The sequence below is a fragment of the Pempheris klunzingeri genome, chromosome 1 (genome assembly GCF_042242105.1).
Source record: "Pempheris klunzingeri isolate RE-2024b chromosome 1, fPemKlu1.hap1, whole genome shotgun sequence".
Taxonomy (NCBI): Eukaryota; Metazoa; Chordata; class Actinopteri; order Acropomatiformes; family Pempheridae; genus Pempheris; species Pempheris klunzingeri.
In genome coordinates, this window is record NC_092012.1 from 9,130,100 (window position 1) to 9,150,414 (window position 20,315).

At 38.4% G+C, this 20,315-nt stretch overlaps 1 protein-coding gene across 1 annotated transcript in view; it reads right to left on the reverse strand.

Moving 5' to 3' along the window:
• The window catches only part of cdkl5 (cyclin dependent kinase like 5), a 38,161-nt gene that overhangs the window by 17,271 nt on the left and 575 nt on the right, over positions 1 to 20,315 (reverse strand). The window contains exons 2-4 of the mRNA XM_070831819.1: positions 15,377 to 15,455; positions 15,090 to 15,223; positions 10,104 to 10,138 (exon numbers count right to left, since the gene is read on the reverse strand). Coding sequence (XP_070687920.1) covers positions 10,104 to 10,138; positions 15,090 to 15,223; positions 15,377 to 15,455 — 248 coding nt within the window. The remainder of the gene's footprint in view (positions 1 to 10,103; positions 10,139 to 15,089; positions 15,224 to 15,376; positions 15,456 to 20,315) is intronic.

The window sequence follows — 20,315 nt, forward strand, 5'->3', positions numbered from 1 at the left end:
TTGCCGACAACAGCAGCAAATTATACATGCTTCTAATATTGAGTGTAGCCTAAACGTTTCTTATCCGTGCTGCTCTATCCTTACACCACCAGCAGTAATTACTTTATTGCTTTAGCCTGAGGTAAAGTTACTGCTGGAACCAAGGCTGTCAGACGTCCCTCAACATGAGGTGTGTCATAAAGAGTATCCTCCACAAACATACTTCTCAAAAAGTAATTTCATTTTTTCCAGTAAATTGTGAAAATGTGGATACATTTGCTGCCGTGACATTGCACGCTCACATCCATGATTAAATGGAGAACCATGTCTTCAATCTTAATGTTGACCCTGAGGGGAGAGCGGGTGACAGCACGGGTCCAGAGGGAATTACAACATACAGGCCCTCTGTCCCCAGCGGCTCTCATGTTCCTCTATTGTCCTTTTGTTTACGGACGGTCAGACAACAGAGTCAGCCTCAGTGCCGAGGAGAGGCCACGCGGTGAGGATCTGCAACGTCGCTGGCAGTGCTCTTGCTCACACAAGCCGATTGTTTGACTTCACATGCCTTTTAAAAACAACGCCGTGTGTTTAGAGACTTTCACTTGACAGACAAATGAGATTACACTACATGGATTTACAACAGCACTTAATCCTGAGAGTAAAGTTACAGTTTCCAAGGGAGATTTACAGTGTTTACCACACAGAAAAAAAAACCAAAACACACACACACACCAACATCCATACAGCACATATGGCATTTCAAGCTATGTGGCAACTCTTTACAATGTGCTGATGGTGCTAGTGTTCATGCATGGAGTATCTGACCTCCACTGATTTACCTTTTGAGCCACTGTTAAGTCAGCACACCTAAAAATAGCCTCAAGCTTGCTAATTCCCTGCTGATGACATGAGCGGGTCCTGATTGTCACATTCCACAAAAGAGTAAAGCTTGAATCTTTCATTTTTTTTCCTCAGGACATTCATTTTTTTTTTTTTTTAGCATACCATGCGATAATAAACGTACTAAGCCACAGATGTGGTGATGTTGCTGAAACTGTTCAGTCACCCTCTTATCTTTAGACATCAATACATGTCTGTTTAATAGAAGTCATTGTGATTATGTTAAATGGGAAAGGTGGGAATTCTTTATTAATGTGCCCCATTAATGGGACACAACAGGACTGATCTTTTTTTCCCCCTTTTCCTTCCACGGCATCTTTTTATGTGATTATGAAATAGCAAATGGTTTTTGCCCTTTCTTTTACTCATGCTCTTGTATTTTAATCATGCCCATTCTCCCCCTCAAAACCCTTCATTTCTTTTTATTTTTTTTTTTGTTGTCTCTTGGCCCATTCATTTATCTTATTTATTTGTCTTTGTGTTTCCCTTTGTGTAAGTCTTTATGGTTGTCTTTCTGTAACCTTTTCCCTTTATGTATGTATGCATGTCACTGTATATTAGTATGCACATGTATGCATGTGTATGCACACATCTATACATGTGTGTATATATTAACTTGGTGTATTGATAAAATGCTGCTGTTCAAAAGTTCGAAATCACCTGTTACCAGTGCTGCAGTTGAGTTCTACATATTTGGGGTAGTCTACTTACTGGTTTGGTTGATTAGGTGTAAACTGTGATTAGCCCTTTGGTGTTTTAGTGGTTACACTGTATGCCACATAACTACAGAGTTGCAACCATGCCGGTTCAGTTCCAGCCAGAAACCTTTGTTGCATGTCGTACCCCTCATTCTCCCTGGTTGAATGTCTACCTTCACTGTCCCTGACCAGCAGAAGCAGAAACATAATCTCTAAATTGTGATTTTTCAGTTCGTAGTATGTTCAGCTGATATTCTGTGATGTACTGAACAAAGCTTCTATTTGTATTTTGAAATTTTAAGAATAGTTTTGCTAAAACAACACATCTGTTAATTCCAGCTTGTCATAGTCTTGTAATTGTTATGCACTTAACACTGAAACAGGGTTCTGTTCTGCATGGAGCTTCCAGTTTCGTACACCAATGACTGGTGATTTCTTATATTCTTATTTAACTGCTGCTCGGAGGGATGTCTGTCTTTTTCTGTCCTTTCACTTGACAGTCTGGTTTCCATGTATAGACTTCTTTTTTCCAGCAAACTCTTCATACAAAATAACATATATTGTAAAGAGGAGTTCCTACTATCTAAAAGCAAGACCATTCAAAATAAAGAATCTAAACCTTTGCACACAGTGTGGAAAATAACACACACACACACAAACCCCAAACAAACATCAACACATGTTCGTTCTGGTACTCTCAAGCATTTTGCATTATCTGTTGTAAACACGCGCACACAGTGAAGTTTCACTTGTGAGGTTTCACGCCCCACCTACATGAAGTCAACTTCAGCTAACAGAAAACTCAATGAAAAACAGAAGAAAATCCCAATATCGTCATCACTGACTCATGTGGGGGTGATATCTTGCAAGTGAAGTGGGAACCACGAGTGGACGATTAATTTAATTCAGTGGATTGGGAAAAAAACTTTTTCATCTGGTTAATTCATCCATTTACAGTTTCTCAATTTGGCAAAAGAATTTCTACTCGGTCGACTTATTTTTCCAGAAGATACATCACGATGTTTATTAATATTGTGATATAAAATGGCACAAACCATAATAGAGGAGTTAATCCATATTGCCTTCTTCTAACCACACCACTGACCTTTTTACTTATATTCAGAGATAGATACATGATAAAAACAGTCAAAATCCACCAAGGTATTCTGCTTACAAAGATTTGAAACAGAGAAAATCAAGCAAAATCGCATGTGAGAATCCAAAAGCAGTTTATTGTTTTTACTTGTTAAACTGCTGAAACAATTTATCAATAAACATAACCTCACTAATGAATTTTCTGTTGATCAACTACCGGCAATTACTTGTCCCTTCAGCACTAATATAACATATAGATACTGTACCAGGAAATGCTGCTAGCGTGTAGGTTGTGCTATTGTCTCTCTCAAAACACAAATTCAAGATAACACATAAGCCTCCATACACACACCCACATACGCTAATACAACACTTCCATAAAGTGGCAGAACATTGCACAAACGCAAGCACACATTCGCTCGGCTAATTAAATGTTCCATCACACACATACTGCACTGTAAAGTATACATTATTTATACAGGAGCATGCATTTAAAATGCATTTCATTTGTTCATAGTACAGTTAGAGTCTCTTCTGAGTCACCTGGTTGGGTTTTAGCCCGGCGCTCAGAGTCTCTGTGATTCCCTCAGCCATATACTGGCTGTAGACTCTTAACAGGGTGACCCATTTACCATCAGCATAGTCTCCATATCTAAAACCTCCCTCTGCATCTCCTCCTCTCCATCACACATGCACACACTCACACACAGCTTCTCTCTCTCTCTCTCTGCCACCCTTTTCTCTTTTGCCCTGCTTCCAGCTGAGAAAAGTAAAAATAACTGCTCTCTTGCAGCAAAGCTAAAAAGCTTTTATTGCCATGGTCTGAGTCTCGCCGTGCCTCTGCATGTGAAAATGATTCCCCTATGCTGTTTTATCAGTGGGAAACATGTCACATCTCACTTCTTAGTAACTTACTTAGATACTCAGTTTAACATTACCACTTAGCTGGTATTTAAATTCATTTGACGAGGATATATGCTGGAAACCAAATTCATGGTGCAATAAAATCAAAAGGAGATTAAGATGTTTGAAGAATTTAAAAACAAATCATGGTACATGCACATATATTCAAAGACACTTTGTCAAATTTCTAATGATTAATGATTATGATTTTAATGCGCGCATAGTCCTTGATCAATATAATGCATCTCCTGGTGCTTTAATGACACAGAACAGAAGTCTTAATTCCTAACCAGAGTATTCTGTCTCTCCGGCTCTGTCTCTCTCACTAAAAATAACCTATGTTCGCTATTGCACACAAATAACAATCAGCATGCCATGTAATTTATATATAATTATATATGTATATGTTCCTTTCCAAATATAGAGAAACAACTCAAACAAATGCAACCTTTATCTTCAGCTAACCTTAAGCTAATCAGAGCACCACATAACAGACATGTTTGGAAGACAAGTTGTGGGAAATGTAACAACAAATTTCCACATTTACAGTTGGTTGCATTCTGCATTCTGCGTTTTGCTTTTATCTGCCACTGTTGGGTTGCAACCATCATGTTCTGCTTACTTATGCCATTTTGTTCATGGCTCCAGAATGCAAGCATTTGCATTTTTTGAATTTCACTCAATGTTTATAATTTATGGCTCATGTAAAATTTTCATGATGTGTGGAGTTGAGAGAATATCTTGGTCAAGGGACAAAATGTAGGACCTGACATGAAACATGCACAAATGGCACGAAGAGGAAAAGGGACCACGGGGCAAAGCACACTCCATAACGAATCAACCCATTTTAAATTCAAAAACACAAATTTGCACTGGCTTGACCCCAGCCTCATTTATTTTCCTCTTCATCTTTCATACAATGTAGCTCAAAGATGAAATAGGTGAGCTATTTCTCACTGTTAATCCTCTTGAAGAAACGCATTAGGATAGCAGCAGAGCTAAACATTTAAAAAATGTCTTTCCATCTCTTACGCTCTCCTCTCTTGTTGGCTCTGCTGCGACTGTCACTCCTCCCACAGTCGTCCTCTCTCACTCTACGTGTGGAGTGAGGTGTTTTTCACAAATATATTGTGTTCATAAATGTGCTGATAGAAATAATATGAAATTAGACTAAAAATATGTAATTCTTTGCAGGACAAAGCAGAGCATGGTGCTTTATCCACACAGACAAATCTTCACTACAGAACATTTTAATTAATGTAGCTCACTGTGGCTAATGTGGCTCAATTTCTGTTTAGTGTTTCAACAAGTGAGAATTATATTTTAAGTATAAGTAAAATCTAAAAATAAGTGAAGAGATACAGTGTGGGTCTATCTGCAGAATAAGATTCATTGCCTGCGCAAGGCGTCTTTTAAAATGTTGAACTTTTTAACACAGAGTGACAAATCATTATTATTGTCCTAAATCCTATTTTTATCCCCTCTACTTTTGTAGCTTCAGGTTACTTTCCTTACAACGCCTTTGAACGTCATCCTTGTACTGATAAGCCACAATAACTGGTATGAGTGAGGATCTGAGTTCATGAAAATGTTAAAGCACAGTCTAAATCTTTAGACTATTACTGTCTGCCGAATTTCATTGTAGACACTGCTTGGGACTGAAAGTAGGTCTTGTGAACTACGTTTTTTCGGAACATCATTTAAACTGTATTTCAATTTACATTTAATACTGATATTGTAAAAAGACTTCAGAACTGGAAATCAGCCAAAAATGAGATAGTAAAGCACAGTAAAGATGCAAAAGCAACAATTATCTATGTAAGGAAAACATTTTTTTGAGTAGTGTAACAATACAGAGGTTTACATAGCATTTGTAGTTATTACATTACATTATTATCACAAGCTTATTATGGAAAACACAATAACAAATTTTAGTGTAATTTGCTTGACTGATTGACAGAATTTTACTGTTTTTCTTTACTTCATGTAATATTACATGTTCAGCAGTTCTAAATGTGGAAATGTCTATTTTCTTTCTATCTGAGACTCCTCAGTTTCCATCCAATAATGGGAACCTAAAATTATCTTTAATTACAATTTCCAACTTGCATATTGTCACTGTTCTGTCTTAAATCAGTGCACAAGCCTTCTCTGTCTGTCCTTCATTCAGATCTGCAAATAACTGTCTTAAAATGCCACATGCTATGGTTTTTGAATATCATTTTATCTATATACAATAAATTATAGTATTGCATATCTGAGAATCACGTTCACCACCAGCAAGCTGGGTTATCTGGAGCAAAAAGGTGCCTGACTTCTTACAGTTTTTTTATTTATCTAACTAATATGTATTTATCATGTGTTCTAAACATTAAGTATAAAATGTTTGTTGGTCATACCGGTGGTGAAATACACTAAACAGGGGAATAAACATGCATTTAATTAAAAATAATGATACGGATTAATTTTCACCTCGATTATCTGCTCTATTTCATTTATTGTACTTTACTACTTTATGAAAAAGGAAGTGTGATTGTTGATAAGCCACCTTCCATTCAGATTAAACTCTTAACGTCACTTTATTAATGAGGTGCTAATAATAGGTGCAGTAATCTTCCATTAACCCCATTCATGTCTGATCGGTTTTCATGTTTAATTCACTATCGATGGATTTAAAGATGTTTTAGCGTTAGGTGTAGATGTCCTCATTTGTGTTCTAAACATAATTTTCCTGCTCTTTAAAAAAATACCCATCACTCATCATGAGAAGGACATCATGTCAAAAGCCAATTAGAAAAATGCTGTCATAAGCAAATTTGATTCTAGAAAAAAAATCAACTGATTGCCTTTCAAGATGAGATGGCAATAAACAAAATTCTAACTGAATCTGGAAATATAACTTTATTATTTAAAAAATGTTACAATAACTTATATAAGTCAGAGCGTCTCTGTGACTCAGACAAAATGTATGGATCTTTGTCTGAGGGAGAACAAGCTAATTTATATGCCCCAGTACAACCATGGGAGCTTTCTGGAGCCCCGACTAGCATGAAAGGTCCAGCAGGCCCTGATGAGATCCCCATAGCCGTATAAGAGAAACTGCTGCCACTGTTGTTGGGAATGGTTAGTGAAATATTTGAAAAGGGTTGACTTCTCCCAAACCTGCAGAATGCACTAATAATAGTTATACTCTTACCAGGTAAACTCTTCTCTACAACTGACTCCTATAGGTCCATATCATTGCTTAATTCAGACACAAAACTGACGGCTGGCTTTAAGACTTGAAAACCACTTGCCTTCCCTGGTAGGACTTGATCAGAATGGTTTTGTGAAGAGCAGACAAGCTTTCTATAATATTAGGACACTGATTCATATTTTACACATAGGCATGGGGCATCCCATATGGCCATTGTGTCCCTGGATGCTCAAAGGGCTTTTGACAGGGTGGAATGGCCCTATCTTTTTGAAATATCATCTCCTTGTGGGTTTGGGAAGAATTTTTGTAGGTGGATAAAAATTACGTAAAGCGCAGCACCTGCTGAAGTATTGACCAATAGCACAATATCTGAACCATGTGCATTATCAAGAGGTACAAGTCAAGGATTCCCTTTAATTACATTACAATTAGCTACTTGCAATTGAAACACTTGCTGTGACAGTCTGAACTTTTAATTAAAATTTAATTGGAGGCATTGAAAATAATCTCACCCTTTATGCTGATGATATTGTTCTATTTTGGTCTCCTAAAACTGATTAAGGACTTTGATGTATTTTCAGGCTACAAGGTGGATAGTTCAAAATAAAACAATCTCTTTCTTAAATCTGAGACACTCAATCTAGCTGTTCACACAGATTTCCAAAATTACCGTGAAAGTTTTTAACACTTTGGAATAAAAGTTACGCCTGAAGTAGAAGATCTGATTCTGATGAAATACAACCCAATCATTATAATGGATTCAATCAAAAGATAAATGCTACTTCCTTTATCTCTGATTGGACACATTGATATTATCAAGATGAGTATCCCAATCTTTCCTGGTATTACCAGGCAGCCCAAATAAGAGCAGCAGCGTATTGGTTTTTGGACTGAACTTCTATACCTTGGGCGAAAATTGATATAGTCCAACAACTGCATTATCACTGACTGAAGAAAACACAAAACCCTTTTATCACAGAGAATCTGATTCAGAGTACAAAATCATTAAGATATAAATCTACAGATATCTTCTTTTACACCTCTATGGGGTACAGGAGATTTATGCCAGGAACGCATGATCATGGATCCAAAATATGAGTTGACATAGGCCCCAACAAAATCTACTATAATGACATACTTGTAACATTCTGAGGAATAAACATAATATTCCTTCTAAATACCTGCAGCTTAGGAATTATATTGTCAATCAAAAGTACAAAATCACTCACTTCTATGTCCACCTCTTTTCATGTTGGAAATTATAGCACATCACTCCAGCAGTCATGATCAAGTGACTTTAATCAATTACCTTAACTAAACTAAACTAAATCAGAGGAGTTCTCAGAGAATAGGAGAGTTGCTTGGTGTAGTGACTTGGATACAGAGATAACAAAAGATGAGTAGGAGCAAGTACGCCAAGTAAAGCCCAGGTTCAAACTATTAACACCAAATTTAGACTCTTGCAGGGCAAACGGGTCATACATGCTTATGTAACTCTGTACCTATTACACCATTTTGATGCCAATAATGCAATAGCCAATGTGTCAAATGCAATGAAAAGGGCACATTGGTTCACTGTTTATGGGACTGCCCAAAGATCAGAGAATTTTGGAAAGATGCACTTAACACATTATCATAAATAGTTTCAGCCAAACTACCACAATGTCCAAAACTGTGTATTTTTGATCTGTTCTCTAAGATTCAGGAATGTAAACAGTAATATAAACAAGTATCTAGCACATTTTTTAATTAATTGTGCAGGTAAATGTAGATAGTAGAGGTGATAAGTAAGTAGATAACTATGGAGATAAGAGTTAGAATAATTAGAATTACAATGTTTTCATAATTCTGCCAAGTTGAACAATATCTAAAGTGTGACTATGTGTCATTATCAATATGAAATGACAGACTAGTTGAAGTCATAAGCATCTTTGCTAAATTCAATACACTTTGGGGTTTTGTTGCTACCACCTCATATTTCTGTCATTCTTTGTATTTGAAATTTGAGCTACCCTTTGAACATAAGTCAAATCAAATATTCAATCTGTTAAAATTGGCATATTACAGTATGTAAGCACAACCAGTCATGTCTTGCTTTCCAGTGAAAAGTACTGTCACATGATCTGACCTGCATGGCCTGAAGCCCTTTCAGTAAATTAAGCTATTGTTCTCTTTGCAGAAACGGAAAACTGTGACAACTGGCAAAGTGTTTCAACAAATACTCACATCATCAAACCATCTAAAATGAAAGATGGGGAAGCCTTTTGGATTCCAAAATTGCAACTTCAACTTCAGAACTTGCAGCTCCACAGGTTGAAAATTCTGCCTTTGCTTGATGAATACGCCGCAGAGAAACAGCAAGTAGAGGAAGACAGCAGCAACACATGCGGTGGGAACCATGCAGTCACGTATGTGAGGCATCGCTGGATGAGTCACACCAGCAGGCTTTGCTTTCATGCATACCAAGCACATTAATGGCATAAATTTAAATACTCTTTTGATGTGCCAACATTGGAGCCCACATTATAAACCAGTTTCTCTTGGAGAACATTCAGATTCATGCAAACAGTGTAACACAATTAAACCGTGTGAGACAGCATAGATCAGTACCACGTGACTGAAGTTTATGAGTTTGCACACGACAAGCAACTGGTGACATCACTGTATTGTAGACAGTGTTTCCCAGCTTGTGCGTAGAAATTACCATTGTCAGTGACATTTACAATTGATTAAAATCTGCTAGTGAAGGAAGGGAAGGAAAAAGGTTGTCAGATACCTCAGCACAGAGAGACTTTATATATTGCTAGTTAGTTGATGCAAATTTCTATGTTGTCATTGCATTTTTTATATTACCAATGACACACCCTCTTCCAAGTTTTGTTTCATGTAGGAGTGATTCTGCAAATTATTTTCTTGATTCATTGATTGATCATTTGGTTTTGAAACTTAAAGTAGTGCAAAATGCCGATGACAACTTCCCAAAGAATAAACTAATGCCCTTAAATTCCTCATCATCCACCCAACAATACAAAACCATAACAAGTATTTCACATAAAAACAAGCAGTAAATCCTCATACACAAGAAGCTGGAATTGACACATATTTGAGATTTTCACATGAAAAATGAAATAAATGATTAATCGATTGTCAACACAATTGCCGATTTTTTTTTTTACAGTTGATTAATCATCTGATCATTGCAGTTCTAGTTCAATTCGCTATATTTAAGTTTCAAAATATACTGCACCACTAAAACTTCGTATAACAGTAATGCATAAATATTTTTATACAAATGACAGTTAGACCTACAGAAATGAGAAATGATGTCCTACCTTATGTCTGCACTTAAGCACCACTCCATACGCTCCTGGACAGAGAGACAGAGAGAAGGGTCCAAAAGATTAACAAAGCGTGAGTCTGTCTTTATGTTTCAACATCTTAGTTATGTTTTGGCCTCCAAGACCTCAAACCAACATGTTGATAGAAAACAAGAGCAGTAGGTGAGAACCACCAGAGAAACGACAGTTAATAGGTGAGGCGGAGGCAAATGTCCTCTCCCACATACTTATGCACACACACTTATGGCTATACCTTTGACAACACACACACATGCTCTCTCTCTCTCTCACACACACATACATACACACACACAACATGTCCCTGTAGCTTTCCCTCCTTGCTAAGAACGTTGTGTTCTCAGCTGATCATCCATATTTCAGATGTCAGGTCTTCAGCTGTAAATCTGTTTTTTTAGCCATGTCAGCCAGAACAGGGCAATAACATACACCTTCCCCTGCAGTTTATCAAAATCAGAGATATTGTGCATGATGGACAAATGAATAAACAAACAGGTAAAATTGAGGAGTAGATCCTCCCCACGTTTCATCATGTTGCTAATTTACAAATGGAAATCATCATGAGGACACAAGCCTCATAATATCAATCATGTAAAGTATTTCTGATGTCCCAGTCCTCTCAGGAGGATTAGTGTATATGGGGAATTTTATTCTTGCTAGTTTTCCATCTGACTTTAATTTATTACTTACACATAGTTGCCATGTTTGGAGGCTAGAATCCATCAGTTTGGGATTTAAACGTTTTTAAATGTTTTTACAGCTTGGGTCATATGGAGGGCTGAGGTCACACCCTTTTCCTAGCTAGTTTCTGTCGTATTAGCGACTGTTACAAAACTGATTTTACTGAAAAGGTACCTGAATGTTTCTTCTAAGAGGAGGAAACAAGAGATAACATTTGTTTTTAACATTCCTTAACACAATTCTTGTGGTAGCCGTAGTTGTTGAATACTGACAGAATCATTGTTTTATGTTGGTTAAATGGTCAAGGTCTTCATCCAGAAAAGATACCTTTTCATCAATGTAAGTATGACAGAAAACTGCAGGAGGTAGTTCTGCTTTTCAGAAAGAGTGATGAGGCGAACCCTCTGTGATCAAACTTATGCTGTTACAGTGTTGGGAAAAGAGAGGAGTTATTTGAGACATCCAAGGGCCTGTTTCACAAGCACGCTCTGCTTGCATCACAAATGGTTTAGAAATAATTAATGCTCAGAAATTGCAGATACATTTATGAGTCCTACTGTACAGAGCTCTCACATGCTCTTGCATGGGTCACAAGTATGTTTTGATTATTGAAATGCGTCAAATTCAATCAGAGAGGATCCCATGTTGCAAATCACGGCTTACATGTTGGTAAAAATGAGTGCCTTCGATTTATGCCATCAGAATTATTTTCTAATTATATGCTATGATCACTAAGGACAATTCTAGTATTTACAAACCTGGGCCATATTTTTCTTTATATATTTTGTGTTTGAAGTGACTGGTAGGTACAAAACATTTTAGAAATGGTCCAGTTGATCGCCTCAGACAGTAGTCGAGAATTTACTTTGCAAAATACAGTTGTTGGAGGTCTAGTTGCTGTGACTTTGATGTTTTAACAGGTTAGTTCTGATCCGAACAAACCTATTAACCCTGGAGAACCCACGGGGTCAAATTTGGCCGCTGTTAATTGCTGCTACCCAAAATGAACAAACATAAAAAAAATTGTCAAATTTAACTTAAAAAACCCAGAGTGCCACTTCTGACCCCTGCATAGAGACACTTTGTGGATGAATATTGAACTGACATGAGCCAGAGTGGTAGTGACAAGTTGACTGACCACATGCTGTTTCGTTGAGCTGGAAACCTACCCAAACAAAATCGTCTTCTCAGCAAACCAGTGGTTGGTAAAATTGTGTATTTTTTGTTAATCTATTTAGTATTAGCTTGCAGAATGCCTAGAAGTACGTTTTATATTCTTTTTGGATAAATTAGCAACTCTGCGCTAGTTCAAAAAACGATGGGCCAAAAATGACCCTCTGGGTGTATGGGTTAAAAAATGTCGGGTCAAAAATGACCCTTTGGTTCTTTGAGTGACTTTGTAGATGGAGAATGGTGACAGTCCTGTATTTGGCTAAAGCCTTGAAATAAATTCATTTGTATAGTATATTTTACTAAGTTACCTCGGTAGTACAGGGCCAGAGACTAATACTTATAATAACTATAATAATATAATAACTTATTACTTATTTTATATATAAATATATATAATAAGTAAATTGCCGTCGATGTGCTGTGTGCAAGGACTTCAAAACTGAAATGCACTGTGAAAAGTGTGCAGTTCCTCTCTGCATCAACAAAAAAAGAAATTGTTTCAAAGACTACCACAATGTCTAGTGTGAGTTCCTCTCTCTAGCAGAACAGATTTTTTGATAAGAAAAGACCCATGGTGTTAGTTTTTTGGCCTTGTGTTCTTGTTTCCATTGGCCAAAGTGTGTTTGTACATTTGAAATCCAGTTCCAACATGCAACAAATAAAGCAAAAAAAAACATTGTTAAATGTAGCTGTGTGGTTAACTGATTATTTTCCTAAGTTTAAAATAGTTTGCATTGACAGTGTTTGTTATTGTGATTCTTTGAAATGATACGCCTAAAGCCCAATGGGTCAAATTTGGCCCTAATCCTAAATTAGGGAATAAAGGGTTAAAATTGAAAAAGTGGATATGTTGGTGTTCAGTGAACTTATAGCAGTCATTTAATGCATAGTTCATAATTTTCCAAAGAAGAAAAGGGTTCTTGGGTTCTCCAGGGTTAAAACACCAGAGCCCAACAATAACACAAACAAACTGACTGATCAAGGCAGCTGTAGACCAGCAACTCCCGTGTTCTGCAAGGTAAGATTACTGTTTTTGTCAATGGAGTCTGGTGGCTTTTAAACAAGCGGTGTAACGGCTGTTTCTGGTTAAACAAAAATGATCTTGCAGGTTTATCTTTGTAGGGATCCTTTCTGTAATGTTATCAGACACTTCGAATGACAATCTGAGTTGCCAGTAGCAAAAACAAGCAGTTTTGATGGACGTTCTCTGATCTGGCGCGGTTGCCCCAGAGGATTATATTGCAGCCCTTCCAGCATGTTCTCGACTATCGACGGAGGTGAACTTTTTGTACCTACCAGTCATTTCAAACCCAAAGTATGTAAAAATAGGGCCATGGTTTAAAAATAAAGGAGTTATCTTTTAAGGGAAAACAAAGAAAAATGTGTAACTGTAGTTTTATGTGTATCTAACTTTTTGACTAATGTATTCTGACAAGCATTGATGTAGATCACAGTTAGTGAGGATTATCAACAGTACAATACACACTCGGTCACTCTGTCTTCTCACATTAGAGTGAAATAAGGGATACATGTCAGTCCAGCTCACTGCAATCAGGTACGAACGATGCGACGGACTGAGGGAAATAATTTCTGCATGGTTTGAAGTGTGAAGGACCTGTGTATAGAATACTTGAGAGTCATTTGCGGCTAGACTTAAAATTGCATCCTCATTTATTTCATTTTCTGACCAGCCATCAGTGCTGTCACTGGAGCAGGAGTTGACCTGCCCTTTTATTCTTCAGGAAAAACACACACACGCACACAGAAGCACACAAACATACAGATGCACACAATCAAGCTCATGCTTATGACCTAAATATTTGACATATTTTGGAAAATTTTGATCCATTTATATTTCAAACTTTCCCTTGGCTACAGAATCTGAAAATCTATTGGTACAAGTCTAAGAAAACGACAAAAGATTCACTGCTACTTTGATAGCTCACATGGTAAATTCACCGTAGTGTACATTTCCACAGCACTAATTCTATCAGTACTACAGAGTCATATTTCTTTTGCATGGTTCAGTTACTTAACACTTCCTGCAGGTTAAAAGACTGCCAGGAAGGGGATGGATTGTGCCCGTTTAGCTGCTAAAGCGCTTTTTTCATTGGTGGTTTTTGGCATTGGAAGCATTCTGGTTTCTGTTTGAAGTCAGTTTGTAGTCCGAGTAATATTGACCAATCACGTTTGAGCAGGCAGTCTGCATGGATAGCAAGAGGTGGAACACATTGGCCGAAATGTAATCTTGGAACCCACTGCCTATTATTAGAGGGTTTTTTTATTAGCTTTTTAAAAAAAATTATCTGTATTCTTATGCCAAAATGTCAAAGAGAGGAAAGAGGAAGTCTTGGCCCAGATACCCGTTATCTATTACCCAGATGTCTGCTGGCTAGACTGGAAGCACCAAAGCATTGGCCTTTGTCGCTTGGCCCCATTTGGAAATAATTAGACAATAAAAATAGTGTTTCTGTTGTAGGAAAAGCTCAGAACAACAATGTGGTGAGTATTGCACGACTCTGTTGTGGCAATGATGTCAAGACAAAAGGTACAAATGTTTTCAGTTTGCATCGACAGCAATGTCAAATAGGAGCACATCAGAAAACAGGGAGGTTTCTTAGAAAAATCTGATGAGATGAATTTATGAAACAGGGATATATACAAGGGTAGAGACCAGTCTAATTGCAGCGCCTGGTTCTCTCTGCAGTTGAGATAAATAAAGGCCCTGAAACTACTTGAGAATATTTGGCAAACAAATGACTAATGCTGTTGTTTTTCCTTGTGAGGACAGTTTCAAAGGATTACATGTTACTCTGAGAAACTTCTCCAACCTCTCAGACTTGCAAAACCCTTTAAAATCCCTTTGCATTACATCAAAAAAGTTTTTTAAAAAAAGGTAAAAAAAAAAAACCCAGTCTGACAACAGTGAGGTTGCAGCTATACAATATAAACTGCACCTTGAGCTGCTACAACACCCAAATTCCCATTAGAAGGTACAGTAGATATGACCTCAGTGGCCCTGATCACCAGGATCAGGTTAACAAATGCACGAACAGCCCTAACGCTCTACAAACATGCAGTAAAATCGGCTGTGTAAAAACCACCCACCTTCTCCCACAATGCCAAGGACTTCAAACTTATTCATCACATCACCGAGGGTGGGGGCTCCTTCAGCAGGTGAAATGAGCTGCTCAGGTTTTAGCGAGGAGACGCCTGTTTTGACCAGCGGCTGACGGAGTGAACTGTAGAGTCCAGGAGAAAGCTGGCAAGCATCTGACCGCACCCCATCTTCACTCCCCTTGTACTTCAGCTTCTCTCTTCCTCACTCTCCTCCAGCCTTGCGTCTTTTAAATGTCCGTTTCTTTTATTTATGGATCAGACTTCGGTTGTTTCACTTGTCTCCGAACTCCCTTTTATTCCATGATTTGAGGTCGCCCGTCTCATACTTCCGTCCAAAGCTCGACACGGTCGTACCTGGAAGATAAGAGACAGAGTAGAGAAGCGAAGAGTGAGAATATGCTGGCGCAGGGTCACTCCAAGGTCCAGCTTCCCATCATCCCTTGCACGGGCAGAAGCATGCTGGTGGTATCCTGACACAGATGGCAGCTAACTAGGACATGTACATGTACAGAAAGGCACTTCCTTGAGGATACATTTAAATCATGGATGACTTAAGCATGGCTTCACCCACTCATGCTATCCCATCTATTCGTCTCAGCACACATTGAACCTGGAGGATGCTCCAAGGATGACAGTCCACAGTGAATGTGCAATGACTGGCAGAATTATAAAGCAATGCTTGCTTTGCACAGATCTCACTTTGTAATTTGCTGTAATATCTCCACAACAATTTGATGATGGTCCCAGAAGATGAATCCTACTAGGGATCCCCTGACTTTTCCTCTAACAGCACCATGAGATTAACGTTGTCTCTGCAGGTATTGGACCGATTGCAACATGAATGTGGTACAGCTATCCATGGCGTCAAGAGTATGAATCCTGAGGATTTTGGTGAGCTCCTGACATTTCCTATGGTGCCACCAGCCAGCAGGTCAAAGTTTTCAGTTATCATGTAAGACATCTCAACTACAAGATGGATTGGCACAATGTTTGGTAAAAACATTCACGGTTCTTAGACAGTTTATCCTAATTCTTTTGTTGATCCCCTGACTTTTCCTGCTCCAACAGCAGGTTGAATCTTGTGGTTTTCAGTGAAATCTCTCGACAACTATCGGATGGATTGTCATGACGTTTGGTAGAGACATTAATGTTTCCCTTACCATGAATTTCACTAACTTAATTTTTCATCTAGGTGCCATAGTCGGATCAAAATTTCAATTTATCCAATACTTATTAGTCAACACCTTCAAAACAAAGAGCATTCCCATCAGCCTCAGCTGCACTTTGTGCTGTACCCGTAGTATTATAAGCTACAGTTCTGTTGTTGCCTCATACAAAATGCTGGACTGAATGGGTTAATCTATGTGATTATTTGACATTCTCACAACTTAGATTCTTCCTGTGTGCTAATATTTAGCCCTCACTTTTCCCCCTCTCAAATTTCTAAAAGCATGTTCCACACTTATATAGATTTGTCTTTGTTTTCTGAAGAAAAAAAAGGCTCGGAACAATAATATCCTAAGGCTTATATCTCTTCCTGACACACATCCAAAAACTGACCACGGTTATTAAATGCCTCTTTTGTAATGCCAATGCTGTTGGACTGAAACCATCAAAGCTTCTCACAGTATCATTCCAACTTCATTTGTATAACACTTGATTTATTCAGCAGAGCAAAAACACTTTAATGTTGATTTGGCTCATGTGCCCGTGTGGGCGTTTTCCTATGCAGTGTACCCTCCACACAGCGAAGTCTTTCCAGGGGAAGTGATAAGGTGGATGTTGAGGCCATCCATGGCTAGTCATTTAAGGATATGGTGCCTCCACTGGGGAGTCATTAGATCCATATTGTATCTTCTCTCGGTAGACAAATATACCCCAAACGCCTGCAAATGGAGCAAATTAGGATGCATAATATCCTGTACTCAAGGAAAACGTTTCCTAAAAAAAATGGGTACAGGTTTATTGATAAGCTGCCGCTTCTCCTTTGCAGCCGTCAGGCAGAAAGCTGCAAAATGGAAATAAGGTTGAAAGATCGCTGTGAAAGTCCTGAAAATATTGACAGACCGGACCGAAACGTTAATCCTGCAACAAACGCCTGTTGGTGTTGGTGTGCATGCAAAGCGAGCCACGGGCATGAGTGAGTTTGGGAGTGTGAATTTAATAGGCAGGTGCGTGCGTCCGCGTGCGCGACAGCATGTGTGTGCGCGTGTGTGTATGAGGTGAGAGAGAGAGAGAGAGAGAGAGAGAGAGAGAGAGAATAGTAATGCTGCTCTCTCTGCATCGAAACTGCGTCTCTCTCATCGCTGCGTTGCGGAGCGCACCACCACCATTCCTTCGCTGTCCACGCGTTTCTCAGCCTACACAGCAGCCAGTGCATACATTAGAACGTAGTCCACGGACCATGTTCACGACAGGGTTGCACAACAACATCCACAAATAGCGTTTACCCATAACCCCATAATTTGGCATAATCTCACGCACACACAAAAAAAAAACCCCACAAAAGATATAAAACAGAATCCATCAGCTCGTCCATCATTAAACCAAAGAAGCCCCTTTACCTGCTGATGTGATGTGTCGCCTGTGCGAGGTGAGAAAGCTCAATCTGTGAGGCGCACAGCATCATTCATGCTCATGAAAATGATGATGTGGGAAGACGAAGAAACATCATGTGGACCGCCAGGACAGGGGGAGGGGGGGTGGGGGGAAGCCCGGGCCTGTGCGTCGTGACACGATCAAATATCCTACTCACTCAATCTCTGGATGGAGATGAGGATGAATCCGCAGGCATAACGCCGATGACGGGATATCCATGTACCGTCAACACTCCTTCAGAGGCTCCGTGTTCATACCCTCAGCATCAGCTGGTTATAGCAGCAAAATCGTCATTCCCGTGAGCGACGCTGCGGACAGCCAATAGAAACACGGACGTCTGCGCGTTCCAGCAGTGGTTTTTACATCCAACATGAGCGGAGATAAAATAAAAACTTTGGGATGGAGATGGAATCCAGCACATCATTTGTTAGGAAAAAAAATCATTAATTAATCGCCCTACTGTCACACTGTCAGGTCACTGTTGCTTCCCCTCCTCTTTTTTTTTTTTTTTTTTTTTTGGTCAATCCATGTTGTGTCAGTGATTAAAAATCTTCCTGCAGCTCGTCTCCACTCTCTCCCACCTACACCTCCCCTTCATGACTGCACTAATTGGCGAAATCAGTGTGAATTCACTGGATGCACAGACACTGGGTCTGTTTCATAATGAGCAGGTGTTATAAAATATTGTGTATGTTGAATTATATTGAATGCAGCAGACACAAGCTGTTGCAAAATAAAATAAATAAATAAATAAAAGGCCATGTGTGCTGTACTTGACCTCCACGTCATCCTTTAAGCTCCTTCTTCTTACTTCTGGACCTTCAGTAAAGACTCATAATAATGATTAGGTTTTTAAGCAGGTGTGGAGCAACTTTATTCTCTCACTTTTTTAGTCTTCCCTGTTCAACAGCCATCGGTGGAGGGCCATTTCTAATACCACCAATTTGTAAATAAGAACTCCATCACAGGTTAGACTTAAGATCCTTTAACATGACTTAATTGTCAGATAAAAATGTGTTTTCAAAATGAAAAATAATCTTCTCGTTATGCAGGATTACCTTTAACGTTTCATAATGTCACTGAATATATGCTGGGCTGTATTACTGAAACATGAACAGCTGGTTGAGGTGGAGCTAACATCAGCACGTTATACACTGTTGGGTGGATCTTGAAGAATGCATCAGGACTAATGAGATTATCATTTGTTGTGTCAGATAAATGTAGGTGTCTGGAGTGCAGTAAAGAAAAAAGCAGAAAGTGGCATGAAATTGAGGTAAGTTGAGGTAATAAGTAGCCTACATCATTCAGTAGGCTGCTTAAGTACCACCATCCAAGGTTTTCACAAGTGGCCTATACGATGTGACAGCGTAGCCTGACTCATCGTTACTGTGGCGTATTATAGTCGGATGTGAAATGACATTTTTATATTTAACTCCACAGTCGTTGTGCAGAGTCACACTCTAAAAACGTGGAACATTTGGTCCGAGCCGGCCGCCAAAGAAAAACTTTCTCACCTACATCTGATGCCACATTTGTTATGTGAGAGAAAAGTATTTGAATACTTGGAAATCGAGGTTTTTTAAAGAAAATTGCTTTCACATTTTGTCAGTGAGGGTTTCACACGATGGAAGAGGTTCTTAGCATGAAGCCATATATATGGAGTTTTTGAGCATGGATAGACTTTACTGCCACAACGTTTCTTGACTATTCCAGGGGTATCTTTGAATCAGAAGTTGTTTGAAGTAAACACATTTACCCACATATTGTAATTAAGACACATTTGAGGTACTTATATTGAGTGAAAAACTCTTTACTCCGCTATATTACACTATTTTACACAAAACACATTATAGTTTAGACATTAACATAAGGCGAACTTCACTGATCTCAGGGAAATTATCATTATTTTAAGTACTTGACCAATTCTTTTATTAGTGTGTTAGCTTGCTGATCAAACTGAGAGAAAAACCTGCAAATGAATCAGAGTTAGCTCACATTTATCTGATGCTGAAAATGTTACAAAGCACCTTAAAACAGAATGATTAAATGAATCTAAGACTATATATTATAACTATAAATATGCACAAAATATCACACACCCACCAGTAACTGTAGCTGCGATATAAAAAATACTAAATCACTCGTATGTTACAGATCCAAATATGCAGCTGAATATAAAATAGTTCAAATCAACCAGCAGCTGCTTAGGCTCCATGTAAGTGTTATCAGAATGAATCAGTTCAATAGATGAGTATAAAATCGCTCTGAGAAAAACAATTCTGCACAAGAAGTACTTTTAGCCAATTCTTTGGATATTTTCTCTCCCCATTTTCTTTTTTTTTTACACTCCTCTACTTTTAAAAGCATAAAAAGGGATATCTGGGTACCACCAGCATTAATAATGGATCAATTCAGCAATAATGCTCCATTATTGTTTTCCTTAATCGGGCTGGTTCATAGTATTATAACGATTTAATCCACTAATAGCTTTGGGAAATGGTCTTTTCTTTAATTGTCTATCCACTCACATGAGCCTGACCCTCCAGTACCTGCCCCTCACCTCTCTCCGTCTCCTGCACGACAAAACAGGAAGCTGATTTTCGTTTCTACACCACA